Source organism: Haemaphysalis longicornis, unplaced genomic scaffold, assembly GCF_048455015.1.
Source record: "Haemaphysalis longicornis isolate Haplotype H1 unplaced genomic scaffold, Haemaphysalis longicornis Haplotype H1 scaffold_12, whole genome shotgun sequence".
Classification (NCBI taxonomy): Eukaryota; Metazoa; Arthropoda; class Arachnida; order Ixodida; family Ixodidae; genus Haemaphysalis; species Haemaphysalis longicornis.
The window spans coordinates 20585569-20604089 of NW_027526225.1; the positions used below are offsets into that span (position 1 = coordinate 20585569).

Sequence of the window (18521 nt, forward strand, 5' to 3'; positions counted from 1 at the left end):
TCGCGGGCCTGACCATGCCCTACTCTGGCGGGAGGCACTGTCGCCGCGACTCGGCGTTTGGGTCGGAGCGCCTAGCGGACGCTCGCGGGCAAAGGTGTCACTCTGCCACGCGACTGGGAATCATGTGATTTGAGAGAGCCGCCGCGAGTGTGGGGTGAATTGGGAGGTGGACCTGTGGTGTGTTTGTGTGCGTGCGTGTGTCCAATCTGTGTCGTCACTGTCGCTAGTGGTGCGTCGGACGTTGGAGCGCACTTCCGCAAAGACTCGTCACTGGATGTGACCTTCCGCGCCGGAAGATTTTGGCTTTCGAAGCTTAGACTCCGACTTCGTGGCGTGATCATACCCGACGGGCTTTCAGAATCACCTAAGGTGCTTTACGGGGACAAGTAAAATAAGCCTGTCTTCTCCGCCCCGTTCAATCTAGAAAACGTTTACCAATACAGTTCAACACCTGCCTAGTCAGCGGAGAGGCGGCACTGTTAATCGTCTTCGTACGTGTTCGAAACCTTTAAAAGATCTCATCAACCCCCTCAAAGGTGAAGGATACGTCTTCGTTTGTGTACAGCAATCTAATAACGCAATCATCTCTTTTAATCACGTGTTTGTCCCTCCCTGTATCCTGAAAACTCGGACAAAACGGGCCTAATCAACTAGCTTCTCTTTTTCCGCCTGTCTAGCGTGCAGTTTACGAATAGCAATACGCGATACTGTGCCGAAACCTTCCCGAAAAGACAGCTCCTCCAGCGATGAGACGCATGCCGTTTCGTAAGGCGAGAACACATCAAGGTTGTGAGTAGAACACGGTCGCTCCTCTAATAAACCCGAATCGTGCCGAAGGCGAGTGCGAACTACGTCCGAGGCGTCGGGATGCGTCCAGCAATCAACCCTCATCTCAGTGTCCCGCGCGGTTCTCCGAGCGTCCTGGGAGTGAAAGCCATTAGCATCGGATCCAGCTGACGCCTTTAATCCGAACGAGCGCCACTGACTGCTAGAACCTTTGGGGCGTATTAGCTTGCTCGCGTCTCCACCTACGAGAGACCGCAATTTGGTTCTTGTTCTCGCTCCGATTACTTCTTTTTCCGCGACGAGCAAGTTTGGTCGTCACCGAAGACGTCGTCTTCCGCCGCTGCGTCCGAGGAGGCGATCGTCGGCGACAGTTTCCCGGAGGGGATGTTGATATACCCGTGTTACTCCCGGTCATCATGAGTGCTCTCCTCTGGATGTCGGTGTTTTTTGCCGCGGCCTCCCGAGTGATTTACGTCTCCTGCCAGCTGAGCGAGAACGAAGGTGAGTCAGGCGCTTTTCACCTCTACCGAGCTTGTGGCTTCGACGTGTCGGTTACTTCTTCCGTCTCTCCGTCTTTCTTCTTCCATTTTTTTTTCCTTCTTTCTGTGAGCTGCAGAGTTCGAGGGCTTGTTTCGAGATGATAACGTTGAGTTAGACCGGTCTGCGACCGAGTGGTCTATTGGAGATGCTTGGTGGTGGACTCGAGAGGGATTGTTACTGCAAAACCCGAAATAACTTGTCACTTGTCATACACCAATACAAGAGGTACGTTTCGAACCTGGCAATTAGCAGTTGAGGAACTGGTACTACCTCAAAGTAATCTGCAAAATTGTTCCCATTGGAACCTTATAATGTTCTAGTTTATTTTCTGCCATTTGTTTTTTGAGATTCCCGTAATAAATGAATATGCATATTAATAATTTACCTCGTGTGGAACGTGGTGGCCAGGAAAAGGGACTAACGTCTAGCCTAACGTCGCTATTGAAAATGATTAAAATGAACCATGAATAAACGCATTTCTAATTACCTGGAGTGAAGATGCAATAACCGTGCTATGACCAAATAATAGGTCGTAAATATATGTTCTGGCATTCACTAACCTAAAAATATCATTTTAACAAGCATTGAATAAATATATCTAATTTTATTCCAAATTTCAAATGTTTGCAGACTGCTTTTCAACGCTGAGAGCTTTTTGCGTGCAAGCACTAAAGGTTGCTCTACAATACTCCTCTAGCTACAAGGGCAGTTCATGCCGCCGTCGGTGGAATATCTAAAGAAAAGATTAAATGAACAATGAAGAACCGCATCGGGAGTTGGAATGAATTTTGTACGACGTAATTACAAAATATTTGCACCTGTATTTCCGTAGTATTGATAGAGGAGCAAGTGAGTTTCTTATAATTTCGACAAAAATTTGCCGTTTGATTGATTGTTATGCCACAGTATTTGACTTCCATTTCCGCATTCACGACAAAAACTTTTCGGTTTAAAAAAGTCTGCAGAAATTCAGTGTCAATGCGTAGCATTCTTACACCGCTTGTCTCGAGTGGGAGTTTTTTACAGCCAAAGGTTTTGGTTTTTCTAAGTCCTGTCCGACCAATTATGTCGATTTACGCTATTATAACGATTAGAAGCGGAACATTCGCGAAATCTGCATTATTGTGGAAATGCAGGGCGTTACACGGCTCGCCAGTTTGCGTAATTTTTAAATATTTTTCTTCTTTTTTAGTTCTTCAAAATTTCGAGCGACCAATTATCTCCATTTACGGTACTATAGCGATTACAGGTGGACCTTTCGTTTCACGGTCCTGGCTGTGGGGGTACTCGGCAAAGAATGCTACGCATTAATTTCAAATTTTTTATAAATTCTTCATACTTTCAATATGTTTTGAATTTTGGATATAACGTTGGATGAGTAGAGGGCCCATCAACTCGAAACGTCCAATAAAGCAACGTTGAGTTTATCTGTTTATACACTAAACTGCACCACACTTATTAGAGATATGCGGCGTTTTGACGACCTTACGTCATCGCTAGTTCTTGCCCTCTCGTGTTTTTGCTCACTTTGATTACCTTAAGTACATAAATACCAGTAAACGCCACATAAGACATACGTAATAGACATAGTGTATGTTAAAGGAACTCTGCAACATTTCCGATCATCGCCTTCAGTCTTTCCGCGGGACGTGGGAGCATTTGCAAAGCTATAGTTATCGACAGCACGGAGCGGCACTGCGTGATTTGCTGGTCGCAGCAGAACTATCCGCCTTCCGTTTCTGCTTTGCTTTGTGGCGTTTAAACCGAAGCTTTAGTGTTCGCACTGATGGCGTCAGTAACGCGAAAACGCCCTGCAGGAAAGCCAACTTTCAGTGACGATTATGATAAATGATCGTGGCTGATGTAAAAAAAAAAAAAAAAAACCAAAACGCTTCAGCGGCCAGAATCGAAGCTGCGTCCCTCGTGTTATGAAGCCGGCAACTATCAGATTCCTCCATTTCGATACGGTCTAAACTCACTCCAAACTCTGAAGACAACTAAAGAGTCCGTCACAAAAAGGCTTCGCGTTCAAACATCGTCGTTGTTAGGCGAAGGGGTGCATAATTTTTTTTTTCTGAAGTGGCTCTCGAAGGCGTTTATTGCTGCGACAAAATGAAAGCGGCCAATAGCTGCTACACGGCTGTAATGACGCAGTTCGATCGCTAAGTGAACGTCAAGTCTCGGGGGAGAGAGAAAAATCTTTTGAGCAAGTTTTGAAGTTATCTGATGGGCATATAACAGTAAATTCTGGCTGAGGTACTTTGTGGCCCCTTATTCTATGTACTGGATGTGTTAGTTGACTACGTTCTGGAAGCGTTTAAGATATTAAAGAAATGGTGAAAAAACTGTTGTAGGGTCACTTTAATTTACTAGCTTCATCTTCCATCGTGCTGCTGAAGCTGAAATCATTTGATTTTTTGTATCGAATCATGCCGGCGCAGGGTTAACAAAATGAATCAAAGGAGTTTTATACACAAATAATAGTTGCTCTTAATTAGTTCTCAGGGCTGAGAAGTGAACGCAGGTGTTTAAGCAGGCAGTAAAATTGCAATGCCGGGAGCTGAGCGAGTCTTAAGCCAGTGCTTACACTGGTCAGCGTCCGTTACGGTCTGACGCTTAGGAGTCGGCTCGTGGCTCCGGCGTTGGTTCCGGTGCTTACCCTGCGTTGGATTGACACCGAGAAAGTTGCCGTGGGAACGTCTCCATGTTAGCGGTGGGTAGGGGAACGAGCGGATTGTCTTTGACCGCCTCTGTCAAAAGACGGTCAAAGAAGGTCGAGAAAGAATGATCGGGAAAGAATGCTTTGATCTTCCCCGATCAAAGATCGGAAAGGAATGCTGTTTCACGAAGTGAAGATATCCTTCAAGGAGAGCAAGTTTCCGAGGTAAAAAAAATCCATGCATCTCTACGAAATGAATCATGACGAGTGGGCGAAGCACTGCGGATCGTTCTTACCGTAAATGACCCGTGGCATTGCCTACTCGCGCATGTAAATGACTGGCACCGCGTGTGTACAGTATATACAATTCCAATCCAATCCGATACAGTTCACTTTAATCCAATCCATGTCAATCCAATCCAATCCAATGCTCCTCGCGCATGCTCAACGCTGTGTACGCGTACGCCAAGCCACGGACAAAGCGAGGTCCTAAGGCGCTTCGCCCCTAAAAGAAATACAGCAGACCCTTCTTCTAACAGAATCGCTGCATTTGAATTCTTGTTTCATTCAGTGATTTTGATGAACCCCACTGCCGTGCACTGGCAGCAAATAATCTCCGCTTTTAACAAATTGTCGCTTATAGCGAAATCAGTCTCTTCTTTCGGCGACTTCGTTGTAAAAACGGTCTGCCATCCTTTAATCACTTTTTGCTGACGCCAGTCTAGCCTGTTTAAAGGGTGCTATAAACGTAAGCATGAAAAAAGTATGTTTAATGTTTGGTAGAGCTTTCTTATTAAGTTGGAAATAACAAACGGGACACGTGCGTCGGTTACAATTGAGCACGGACTGGTACACAGTCACTTTTAATTAATCAAAGGCTTCGCTAAAACGCGTAAAAGGACTTCGAGATCGCGCAGTGGCATTTGAGGGTGAGCCTAATTATAGCAAAATACAGGCAAGTTCACACTATACGTGTCACACCGTAAGTGCAGTGCCGACTCTGTTAGAGTAAAGCTGGGTCATATCACTGCTTGCACCGACTTGTGCAACGCATGCTTCCTTAAGTAAGGAGCTGTTGATATAACTATCGCAGTGTCTGTACTGTTTCTGTAAAGAGCTGTTGTCATCATATTATTACTTGCTGTATATTTCTCAAATAATTTTTTTATCCCCCACTCCCCTCTGTAGTGCCCCTGGGCCCTGAGGATAGGTAAAATAAATAAATAAATAAATAAATAAATAAATAAATAAATAAATAAATAAATAAATAAATAAATAAATAAATAAATAAATAAATAAATAAATAAATAAATAAATAAATAAATAAATAAATAAATAAATAAATAAATAAATAAATAAATAAATAAATAAATAAATAAATAAATAAATAAATAAATAAATAAATAAATAAATAAATAAATAAAGTTCACACGGCGACTTGTGTAATAAAATGCAGGTATCTAGACTGTTTGGATATACGAAAGACCTATTTCTTGCGCTTAATAAAATAAATAAATATAGTGATTGCCCCAAGAATCATGTTCTGCATTGCACCTTGCGTGCCAAACAGATGGTCGGCTCGATTTTATGTTTTAAATTTTGTCGGCACACGATTTAGAGAAACGTTGCGCAAAAGCTGATTCTGTTCTCAACATACCGCGTACCAGTACGGGACTTGTTGCCCGGCTGCCTTTGAACAACATTCAACTTCATACCTGCTACCTATGCCGTCTTTTGGCAAGTGTGTCGTGGTCTGGTCACGCATGAGATAACGCACAAGGAAGTACTCCACTGCGGTCCCATTCCTTGGTGCACCGTTCGACCCCCACACAAAGAATGCTTTTTTCAAAGCAAAATCTCAACTACGCCACGTCCCGAAAGGTCGTACATCGCGTCGCAACGACCTTGAGCCGGTACAGCCCAAGTGTGGTAGGTGTGACGGCACACCACGTGATCCTCCGCTGAAACGGGTCGCAGCTACTCTCGTTCGGTGTCTTGCCCCTGGAAGTGCCACGTGACTTCGCAAGCGTTTAACGGCCGCTTCGCCGTTAAACAGTGTGTGCATAGTCTTTGCGCAACCAAGCCAAACATACCTTTCAGTTGTGATAACGAGGTTTACAAGTGTTAAACCTCGGCATATTTTTTCTTCAGTTTGCATCCTTGTACTACCTTCGTTGAAATCTCAGCAGTTGTTGGCTAGGCTAAGTCCCGCAATTGTTCATATAACTTGCGCAGTGTTCGGCTGGATCAGACCTCCTGGATTTTGCGAGCCAAAGTTTGTCGTCATGGTCCCAAATTTAAACTCCACATCCAAGGGCGCTACGGTGTACATCGAGACTTAAAAATCCAATTTTAAGAATGTTCATTCAATCTGAAGTAGCAAGACCCGCCGTTTTGTGGGGCTAACCTGTTCAATATTCGTTAAAACTTTCTCTCTCTCTCTCTCTCTCTCTCTCTCTCTCTCTCTCTCTCTCTCTCTCTCTCTCTCTCTCTCTCTCTCTCTCTCTCTCTCTCTCTCTCAAAGTTTTCGCAATAGTCCCGATCATCATAATCACCATCATAAGCAGCAATATTGCCATCACCATTCATACAATGGTTGCACACTGATGCACAAAAGTATATCTTTTGACTTCTGGTTTCATCCACCTCGCACCTCCTCCTGTTTTATTTTTGTCCTAATATAGATCTTACGTTTTCATTGTTTTTTGTTGTTTTCTGTCCTCGCAATGCCCCAAATTGACCCCACATCGCTGTAGTCATCCCCATCTAGCGCAGCAAGCCCTGCCACCAGCAGGGCTCCTCACCAAGTTACCTTAAAGAACTCCCTCTCTTCCTTTCTCCTTCCCGGCCATTGGATACCAGTTCCGTCACTCGTGTCACCTATGCCTTTTTCTATATAACCGAACGCCTTTTATCGTATGACACGATATGTGCATTGTTCGAAAAAAACTCTTGCCGCACGTATCAGCGGACGAATATAATTTTCAGTCGTGTGGCTAACAGTACAGGTGTCCAAGAAGGACATTCTGCAAAAAAAAAAAAAAACAATGTTTTCAACACTTTTTGAAAGCTCATAAGAGGCACGAACGATCAGCGAAAGTTTCAGCACTCCAAGACGAAATATAAAAAAGAACGTTTCTTAAGACTATAATTTCAGACCATCTCCCACTATTTTTTATGCAGTGCTTCGCTTTTGGATTGCTTGTCCTTTGTCACCTTGCTTCCGACACATTTTATTGATTTATAAGAGTTTACTTGTGAGCCAGGGCCAATAAGAAAATCGAAGTCATCTGTGGCCGTAAGATGACCTCCGGTATGAAGATTATTCCGCTAGCTCGAGACATTGTGTAAATGCTAGTACAAGAGCGTATCAAGACGGAGTTCTCATAAAACACGATTCTTTTGGCAACTTCGTACCCTTACACCGTCATCATATTTAGAGAGTATTCGAAGTGATATTGTTTGGACTGCTGCTATTTTAGAATAGTCTGGTGACCAAAGAAAGAACACGTATTTGTTTCCAGGGAAGTAATGGAATATGCAAGAACCACAAGATTTACGAAAAGGAGACGCGATCTCTTTGTGGCTTTCGCAATGGGTCGACCGATACGCCCCACTCATTGGAGGCTTTCACGCGCGCTGTGAGCACTGGAAGAACTATTACAATGTCGATGCGCCCGTTTCTTCATTGAAACTAGGAGAGTTCAGTTGGCATGAAATCGCCCAACCCTAGTCAAATACAGCTTCAGGTTGAAGTTCATCGCTTGAAGCCCGCATGAAACCTTATTGAAACTTCGAGGGTTCCGTTGGCATCAGTTTGTACAACTGTAGTAAAATATTAACTTGAGATTAAAGTTAGTCGCTCAACGCCCGCATAGAACCGGTTGCCACGCTGATAGACGGGCGAGATAATCTTCATGGTTTTGAAGGTAAATTACGATAGCCCGATTTTCGCGTCTTTTTAGACTGCACGTGTTTGCATGTGGTCAGCGTACTGTCTGTGCGTATTTCGTCTGCTCCGCCAAGTACGTCATCAAAAATTAGTAGTGGCTTAGCTCGGCTATGCCAGGATATATGTAGCGTGAGCTAAGGTTCAGCTGGTTGTTCTTAGCTTTCCTGATTGTCTAGGAAACGCCCGCTATATGTATACCCCCACTGATACCTCTGCGCACGCGCACGAAATGAGAGGCGCAGTCAAGCGGCTCCGGCGCAGCGCCAGACTTGGCTACCGCGCAACGAAGGCGCGCAGCTGGGCAAGCGCTGGCGCCAATGCGTCTGTCGCGGCTATGACGTAACGCCCATGGAATGCGCAGACCGGCGAGGCACGCGCGGTGGTGGCGGCTCCGGCGCGCCAGCTGTGCGCCGTGCGACGTCATTGCTCCTCGCGCATGCGCAGCACGGCTCTCCAGTAGCCACGCGAAACTGCTCAACCTCGGCCAGTGTAGCTCACAAATACTTTATTGCACCATGGGACTGTTTAGGAAGAATGTAGCTTGATATCTGATGGAGGATCGCCATGTTGAAAAACATGGCGATCCTCCGTTAGCAAAAAACATCTTTCGCACGAAATAAAAGTCTAGGGAAATTTGAACTGCCACAACTTTCGAAGAAAGGGACTTTGTATGTCGTATTCATGGTTCTTTTAATATTTACCGCATTGTACGATTGTGGGTTCCGGGTTAACGTGGGCCTTCCCAAATGCAATCAGATATAACTTCTCCGCACGTACCTACGTTGCGGCGAGAGCCCTCGGGATATACCCTCAGATGATGCGCGTTACTCGGCGACTGGTAATCAAACAAACCAAAAGGTGCGGCAAGTATCCGAGTTTTCCTCGGTTCCAAGGACTCGCTTACCTCTATTTTATAACGAAAGTGTTTTATTCCGTGATACACAAACATTTGAGTTACGTCATATCCGTCACGGAAGTGACGCCAATACAACGAAGCTAGCGGCCTGTAAAGGGTGCCCCCCTGCATACAGGGTCTTCTTGCGGGGATGCAACCTTAAGAACTAAAGAGTACGTTATACTTGGGGTTGTTCGTTTTGGGGTTTTATATTTTAACACGAAAGTGTTTTATGCCGGGGATACACCAAGATTTCCCTGATGTCATATCCGTCACAGAAATGACGCCAGTACACCTTTGCCGAAGCCTACAAGACAGCCGCCGACCCCTAAATCATGCTCAGCTGCAGATTTCGCTGCCATTTCACATTTGCGTTTTACCGATTCCTATGACACCGGAATCAACCCGTTTTTTAGAGCTTTTGATTAGTACATTTTCTGCAGCGAATTGGCCTTGGGGTATACTTTCGTCAAATATTTCACTGGTGCGTCGAAGAGAGATTAAAATCCAAGCAAAGCCCCTTCGACCACCCGAAGAAGTCGCGAGCGCGTTCTGATCTGCATTATAGAATACAAACCCCAACTGACGGGATATCGGGTTTCAATCCCGATATCCCGTCACGTCACGTGACGGGATATCTCCTTCGCACAGTCACGTGACCGTGCGAAGGAGAACAGAAAAAATTCCCCCTATAGGCCACGGAAAACTCCTCGGAAGTTGACTGGCTCTTATAAGGAAGGCAGGAATAAGAAAAGGTAAAAGAAAGGCAGAAATGCAACCAGGCTGTGGCCTAGTTTGCTCTCCTGCACGTGGGAAAGGGGAAAAATGGGAGGAAAGAAGGCGAAAACAATAAAAAAAGGGGAAGGTAAGGACAGAGTAAACAGGCGTGCCCAGCGTTACGAAACTACAGACGATATAGTTCAGTGACTTCATAGAGAGTAGTCCTTCGTGCTACAGTCTTCTGTGCAAGTTCCTTGTTTTCAGCAAGCACACGAACTCTTTGGTCGCCTTGTGCGTCGATAACGGAGAAGGACAGTGGCCCAGGATTTTCTCCTCAGAGAACGGCCGCTGAGAATCCAGCTTCTGTAAAGTTGAGGAGAGTTGGCTTGTTGTCGATGAAAAAAAATTCACGCATCTCCACGAACTGATTCATGACGAGTGGGCGAAGCACAGGGGATCGTTCTTACCGTAAATAGCCCGTGAGAGCGCTTACTGCTGCTAAAACGATTTCAAATCCAATCCAATACAATACAATAAAATTCAATTTATTCCAATCCAATCCATTTCAATTTAATCCAATACAAATCCAATCCAAATCCAATCCAAATCAATCCAATCCACTGGAATGCTCGTCGCGCATGCGCAGCGCGGCTCTCCAGGAGCTCTCCCTTGTCCTTTCTCTCTACCCTTTTGTGAGCCGTTTATTTTGTTCTTGTTAACCGTTAGTGAACCTTTTGTTCACAGATTTTTTGATTTACACAGTGCTGTGCCGTGAGCACGGACGCCGGTTAAGCGTTGGCCTTAAGGTGCTTCGCCCCTGAAACGAGGGCACTCGCATAGAACGTGGCGTATGGCCTCCGGTGTGTTACAGACTTCACACGCCTTATTGGCTGCCATTCCGATCAAATAGGAGTAAGCATTTGTGAAGGCTACTCCCAGCCAGAGACGGCAAATAACGGTTAGTGTCCGCTATGGACAAGCGGGTAAACATTTATGATGATAAATTCTTTTATTAGAAAGGGGAGGACCGAAGGTCGCTGGAGGGGGAAGAGGGGGAATAGGGAGGGAGGTAGACGCCCACTAACTCACGCTCGCCAGGCCAACGCCAAACTGGGCTAAGGTCACCAGGTGTTGAGGATGCTCGAGCATGTCTTTATGTAATGCTTCTATATCTGAATTTCGAACAACATTATGGTTCAGTCTATGAACATCAAAAGCGGAGCAGTGCAGAACAAGATGGTCCATGTTTGCTTCACACAGTGTGACAAAAGGTACATGTGCAGGGGGCAGCGGTGCCAATGCCCTTCTTCCGGTCAGCAAGTGCCGGCCATTTATGGATGATATGAGCTGTAGTGGCCGTGTTGGCAAGTACTTTGTTGATAAATATTTCTTGCAATCGGCGGAGGGGTAAATCCTAAAAGATTTGTGGAGGGGTGATGCTTTTCAATCTCTCGTGGGTAAGAAACCGGAGGTAGCGTCGCAATCGCGCCATTTTGAAGTGGCCGCCTGGCAGCGAGTCCGCGTAGGGGTGGTCGCGGAGGTCCGGAGATCCGTGAAGGAGAGGCTGAAGATGTACAGGTAGAACTCCAGATTGTGAGGTGGCAAGGCCATGTACCACCTCGTTACCACCCCCGCGATCCCCGACGTGTCCCGGCGTCCAGGTGACCCTTTCACACTGAATCTCCATCCGCAAGTGCTCACTCATCCAATCCTTGCTATTACATAACTTCCGGATGGGACGTAATACCTGTTATAAACGTTTACGCCGTTACTCCAGCACAAGCAGAGGAACGACGTAAACGTTTATAACAGGCATTACGTCCCATTGTATGGCTGTGGGTATATAAGACTATGGCGCAGTTTCTGTTTAACTTTGGCCGGGTGGCTGAATCGAGTCACAGACAGACAGACAGACAGACAGACAGACAGACAGACAGACACACACACAGACAGACAGACAGACAGACAGACCAAAGTTTCTGCGTTTAAGTAGCCCAACAACGACTATACCGTCTTTAAAATCACTGATCTATTCCCATCAGTTAATTTAGAAACTTGCTCAAAAGATTTTTCTCTCTTTCCCGGTATTGGAGTTCTTCGACCGTTGGAATGACGTCATTACAGCGGTGTAGCGGCTGTTGGCAGGCTTTGCTTCAATTGCAGCAACGAACGCATTCGACAGCCATTTTAAAGAGAAAGCTACGAAAGCAAAGCAGAATAGGAAGACGTATCTGCTGCGACAAGCAAATTACGGAGTGCCGCTCCGTGCTGGCGATAACTATAGCTTTCGCAGTGCTTCCAGGTCCGAAGGAAAGAGTGAAAGCATTTATACGAAATGTTTCAGAGTCTCTCTAAAATGATCCCGTGGTTCAGCTTTACCACAATGCTCCTATGTTAGCAACCCGTGTCGCCAACAAAGCTATTCTGCGAAACTTTGTGTGTCGCGAAAGCGAATACCACTTCAGCGATGGCGCTTTGTTGGTCTGCATACCAGCTAACACCAGTTTCGGAGATTCTTTTCACTGCAAGCTAACGTAGCACGGCGATTTCTAGGGTCGCGAAGTTGTAACGCTGAAACTGCCGTAAGTGACAAAATTTCGGGTAGGAAACTTGAATCGACTCGTAACTTGAAGAGCACCGGCTGTGCTGCTTAGCGTCGCGGGGGAGAAAGAATAGAAAAAAACTGTAGTTGATCCCTCTTTCATAGGAATCGATAAAAAACGAAAGCGAAATGTGCAGCGAAATCTGCAGCTGAGCATGATTATCGGGTCGGCGGCTGTCTTGTGGATGTGCTTGGCGAGTGATGTCCTGCTGGCGGGTCGCTTCGGCACAGGTGTACTGGCATCATTTCTGTGACAGATATGACGTCAGTGAAATCTTGGTGTATCCCGATGTAAAACACTTTCGAGTTTAAATATAAAACCTGAAAACGAACAATCCTAAGTATAACGTAATCTTTAGTACTAAAGGTTGCTTCCCCGCAAGAACTCCCTGCGTGCAACGGTGCACCCTTTACAGGCTACTTCGTTGTACTGCGTCAGTTCCTTTAGGGATGTGACGTAAGAGAAATCTTCGTGAATCCCGTAATAAAACACTTTCATGTTAATAACCTCTTACCCTCCACACCAGACAGACATACGTCAAATAAGGCGCGAACTTCCGATATGGTTCCTGCATCGAGGCGAAGTTAATTAACGCAAGTTTTCTTTTCAGCTCAGCCTCAGCCCCATTGACAGTCCTTTCCTCCACTGTCTTTTCGCACTTCAGCCTACCCTTTCCCTTTTTATCACTTTCCAACTCACCCCTCTCTCAGTGTCGACGTGGTCCCGCACACTTCGAAAAAACCGCGCTCTGTCGCCAGTCGGCTCACCGCGCAGCGGATAGCCATTGTCGTAAACAAAGGCTAGGTCGGAAAGAAGCGATTAACGGTGAATCCGATCGACGACGATGAGAATGCCATCACACGCGCCCTTTTCTTCTCTCCATCGTTTGAGAGAGAGAAAAGAGCATAGCGTATAATAGGCGTCTCCATAACAGGGCCCCGGTCGCGCCTAAGCCACTCCCGCCACAGACCTTTTTTTCTTTCCTTTCCAGCAGCGGAGCTCCGGGGGGCGCCCGAATGGGAGCATTAAACGTTTCCGATGCGCTCCCCATCCTCCTCTCCTCCTCTCCTCAGCCTCTTCCTTTGCCGCATTATCGGCGCCCACGAAGCGCCCTCCAGATTACTCCGCAAACGGCTTCGCCCATCTCCGCTTCGCGAGTAAGTTTCTCTTTCACGGCACAGTCGTCTCTCGGTGCGCGAACGCGTTGAGGGCAGGCAGGCCAATGTTTCGATGAGGTTCTCCCTTCGCGATGCGCTTGTTTGGTTCGGACTTCCCGCCACCGCCGTGCGTCGCTTATAAAGCGAGCTTATATTCGTGTAAATGTTTGGGGTTGCCCCCTCTTTTTGTCTCCCCCCCCCCCCCCCCCCCCCCCCCCCCCGCCACCACCTCCTGAAAAGTGTACAGTAATAACCTCGTTAAACGGAATCGGAAGAAACCGGATGAAATGCGGTCTACTTTTCGGGAATTTAGTTTAACGACTCTGCGTTCTACGGAGGGCTCCTACTTCGAAAAATGAAATTCTGGCACTGCTGTTTTGTTGAGGAGGGCAGTTTGTATAAGCGGCTTCACGGTAACGCGATTTCCCCGCACTTCGTTACGTTCCGAACGCACTGCGCAACTCCGGATAGAGAGCTCATTGCAACCTTATCTACAGATTACTTTATTTTTTTCGTTACCAGTTCTGTTACAAACGCTCTTACTCTTTGTGAGTCGCCGACCAGCAGCGATGTTTCGTTTAGACCGAAAGTATCGTTTGTTTCACCAAATACTTTGCCCTTGATTTGCCCTTCTTGCTTATTCATTGCAGCGAGAAATGCTTTTTAACTTGTTTATTTATGCTTTGTTGCCAGCGCCCGGCTGTCTTTTCTCGTGTTCTAAGCGACGCCTCTAAGCATGTTCTAACCTGGTTAACCTCCCGGCCTTTCTGGCCTTTTTTCGTCTCAATCACGGCCAATCTTGTTTTGATAAGAAAAGGGTGTTGCGTAGCGCTCCCTCTCCCCAGACTCTTCTTGTTTAATTTAAGATATTCTTGATCCAAATTATTCGTTCCTGATTCGTCGTTGAACCGTCCTTGATTTAAGAAAGAATTGTTTATTCTTGATTCCGGATTCAAGAACGAATGGATTGTTCTTGATTTTTTCTAGATAAATGTGTGCGGTGGAAACGCCGCTGCCTTCGATTCGCCAATGTTCGTCTGTGCACGTCACTTTGTTGTCTGCTTCTTCGCCGCTTCTGTATTCTTTATGTTTATTAAAGCGGCAGCTTTCTTAGTGGGACCCTTGGCGTCCTGTCAAAGAAGTAATGCGTATCCTCATAGACCAGGTGGTTGAACGAAAAACTCTGATAAGATATCTGAACACGGCACGCGCGTGACACCCGGCTTCCATTGTTGATTGATTGATTGTACGATTTAACGCGCCGACGCAACGCAGGCGACGAGGCGGGCCGTTGTGGAGGGCTCCGGATGAATTTTGACCACCTGGGGATCATTGACGTGCGCCGAAATCTCGGAAAACACGGGCGTTTTGCTTTTCGCCTCCACCAAAAAAGCGGCCGCCGCGGACGGGAATCGAACCCGCGTCTTAGTGCTCAACAGCACACCGCCATAGCCACTGAGCCATCGCGGCGGGTGCGCTTCCATTGTGTCAAGACGTTTACTTGAAAACCACGAAAAATGAACGGCGTTTGATAAGGCAATTCACGCATCGGACATGAAGGAAGAGTGCTATAGTGTACCTTGATTTCATAAACCACGTATCGGTATCCATTTGGATCTTTCGTAGATGCCCCTTTACTTAATGCGCGAGAAATCGTCGCAAGGGTTCGTTCTTCGTTTGCGATGTGGGTCTTTGAAGGTTTTACGATCGGTTGGACGCACTTAAGAGAAGTTTTGACGCACTTTCGTGTAAGCTTGTATATTAAAAATTAGCCGCGTATCTGCTCCTTTCGTTGCAAATGCCGTCAAAAGACGATAGTATTTATCGGCTTTTGCGAAGTAAATGTGCTTTACCGCTCACCTCTCATGTTGTTCCTCTTGCGTCGCGCTCCTCCCAAGGTAAAGACTCCAAAGGTTTGCTTAAATCATTTTAAATTTCCCCCGTTCCACTGCTCCAAACCGGGTGTCTCGATGCCAACGCTGCCGTACGGCGAAGACGCGCGTTAATCGAGGCGCCCTACTTCAACGTTTATAGAACCGCGTTTCCCTACTCCACGTGCGTTGCAAGCAGAACGTGGAACCTATCTAGTGGAACCTTGCGTAACTGTTGCCGGTTGATTTCTTAAAATGGCGCCAGAAGCTATTGTGGCGCGGGCGACAGCAGGCGACCGCGGAGTGAATTCTTTTTCTGCAGTTGATAAAGTATTTAATTTCACAAAAGTCAAGCATGTTTGATTTTTTGATAAAGGAACACTGCAAATATCACTTCTGTGCTGATTTGTTGTCTCATATTTGCGTAATGTCTTGTTCTTCTTCAACAATGTTGACCAGTATGAACATTACACCGGTCTTAGACGGGTAGATTTAGCTGTGACTATATAAGACTATTGCGCAGGCATTGTTTTACTTTGACCGGGTAGCTGAATCGAGTCACAGACAGACAGACGGACAGACAGACATACAGACAGACCAAAATTTCTGGGTTTAAGTAGCCCAGAAAGACTATCGTCTTTCAAAAAGCTTTCGCGCTTCTCTCAACTTTCTTAGGGAAGGGATGGTAATTTTTTTTTTTTTTTTTTTTTTTTTTTTGCGGAGCGCAAGTTCATCCCAGTAAACGTTCCTTTCTACGAGAAACCCGATTCCGCCTTCACTACTTGAAAATATATCTTGCTGTAAACTGTACATTGTTATTTGTTTTGTTTGTATTGTTATCAATGCGGGAACTCGTTCGGCTATCTCATCTGGTGTTTGAAACAGAGCGCCCGTTGGTTCCTTCTGTCGTATGCCGCACCAGACAATCCTGTTTGAAAAGGAAAGGGTGTGACCTTGTCGTCACTAACGTGGAAGGTTTTTGTTTGGCCGCCAGTGTTCTCCGTATAATTGGATAACTCTAAAAAGCAGCAACTTAGCGAGATAAGGCATACATAGCAAACACCGCGGCATTCGATTCGCTTACTCTCGACTGTGGGATCTTGTTGACTGCTTTTTCGCTGCTTTTGTTTTCTTCTGCATTGGGGGGGGGGGGGGGGGGCACAAATTCGCTACAATAAACGTAAATTTTTTTAAGACCCTTCTTGCTTTGTTCTTCACGGCGTGACCATATTTTCTACTGTTTTTAAGCCCAACAGGGAGATAATTACGGCGAAACGCTTAAGAAAGCTCTGCCGATCCCGTTGCACCGTTCGTAATTTTTGATGTCATGAATAGTACTGCAAAATATGATAAGGAGGAATACCCGCAGTCACTTCTTAAACATTTTCAGCGTTACTAAACAACTGCTTCTGCTGCAAGTGGCATATTCTTATTTAGGACACTGTAATCTGCCTGTATACACACTTTAGTGTTTGTTTAAACTGTGGTATCATTTTTCGTACTTTGGGGAATGAACGCCAACTTTCACCATGTCTCACCGTAAAGAGTAGATATATAAATCAAATATACTTATTGCATTACTCAGAATTTGCGTTCCCAGCCGTTCGTCGGGCCGCAAATCATAACGAGAAAGCTACCTGCTGCCGTTACATGCTGCCGTTACATCACTAAAGCAAAAAAAAAAAAAATCATGCAGCCCTTCGTCTAACGACGACGATGGTTGAGAGCGAAGCTTTCTCGTGATGGATTCTGCGGTTGGCCAGTCCCACACTGCGATAATGTGCAACTCTGGAGGTACGCACCACTTTTCTACGATAGCCACAGCAACTCTCGGGGGAGCAACTCGGGGGCCTAACGTTTGGGCTTGGGGTGTACGGCGCGAATCGGCACCTGCTTATTGGTGGTCTGCAAGAATTTTTTGAGTGGGTGCCCGTTTGACGTGTTCAACCCCAAGATGCGACATTCGGCCTAACGTCATAAACCTCAAAATGGGAAGTTAGGCCTAACGTCTTCTTGCTAACAGCCTTACGGCACGGAGAGCAACGCCATTCTTCTCGTGACGGATTCTTTGGTTGTCGTCTGCACTTTCTAAACCGCTTCGACAATGTCGAAATAGAGCAGACGGATGTTGATGCGGGCTTCATAACCCGAGGGACCCAGGTTCGATTCCCGTCACGGGAAGCGTTCTTTTCTTTAACTTCCCGCACGAGCATTCATCATCACCTCTAGAGAAAGTTGGTTTTCCTGCAGGGCGTATTGGCGTACAGCGGCGTCAGTCAGGACAATAAAGCTTCGCTTTAAAAATTAGCAGTGGCTTAGCTCGGCTATGCCAGGATATACGTAGCGTCAGCTACCGTTCAGCTGGTTATTCTTAGCTTCCCTGGTTGTCTAGGATTAGCTGATTATCATACTTACTGCTGCTAAAACTATTTCCAATCCAACCCAATCCAATCCAATCCAAACGCGGCGGCGGCGGCTGGAGCGCGCCAGCTGTGCGCCGTGAGACGTCACTGCTCCGCGCGCGTGCGCAGCACGACTCTCCAGGAGCCACGCGAAACTGCTCAACCTCGGCCAGTGTAGCTAACGCTATGAAAATTCTGGGGCACTCAAGTCTGCTTAAGTATTTCAAAGGCGAGAACGTAACAATTACCTAAGACTAGTTTTCCTGCTACATCGTGTGTGCGACTCTTCCTCTTTTCTCTTCGTGTTTAGATGCGAATTACTCCGGCAGACGCTGCAGCTCCCCCACAGCCAGAGCTCCCCTCCGCGCGCACCTGTTGTACTCACGTACCGTCGCATTCACCTATCACGGCGGAAGCCCCAGGGTAACTATTGTTCCTGTCGGCCAGGGGACCGGGTTGCGCGTTTCCACACGCTTCGCTGCACAGAGCACCCACGTGACATGTCTGTTCGCGTGATGCAGAACGGTAATTAAATGTCATCATTAGTTGCGCCCCAAACCTAAAGTGACCTAAAACATACCAAATCACTATTATTAATAAAAACAACACGTAGATTGGTGTTTAGAAAAAAATTAGAAAAAAAAGGTAAGCAATGGAAAAACATTAGCAGTGGCTTAGCTCGGCTTCGCCAGGATTTACGTAGCGTGAGCTAAGGTTCAGCTGGTTATTCTTAGGTTTCCTGGTTGTCTTGGATTAGCTGATTATCATGCGTACTGCTGCTAAAACTATTTCCAATCCAATCCAATCCGATCCAATCCAATTGAATCCTAGCCAATCCAATACAATCGTGGCAGCGGTGGCTCCAGCGCGCCAGCTGTGTGCCGTGAGACGTCACCTTTGCTTGCACATGCGCAGCACGGCTCTCCAAGAGCCACG

General features: G+C 46.3%; 1 protein-coding gene across 5 annotated transcripts in view; it reads left to right on the forward strand.

Moving 5' to 3' along the window:
- Positions 1–558: 558 nt before the first annotated feature.
- Positions 559–18521, forward strand: part of Lar (tyrosine-protein phosphatase Lar) — a 511609-nt gene continuing 493646 nt past the window's right edge. For 2 of the 5 annotated variants that reach the window (XM_077692999.1, XM_077693001.1), the window contains exon 1: positions 563–1287. In XM_077692999.1, coding sequence (XP_077549125.1) covers positions 1203–1287 — 85 coding nt within the window. In that variant the 5' untranslated portion in view covers positions 563–1202. Of the gene's footprint in view, positions 1288–18521 lie in introns of all 5 variants that reach the window. The other 3 variants (XM_077692998.1, XM_077693002.1, XM_077693003.1) reach the window with 3 other exon arrangements.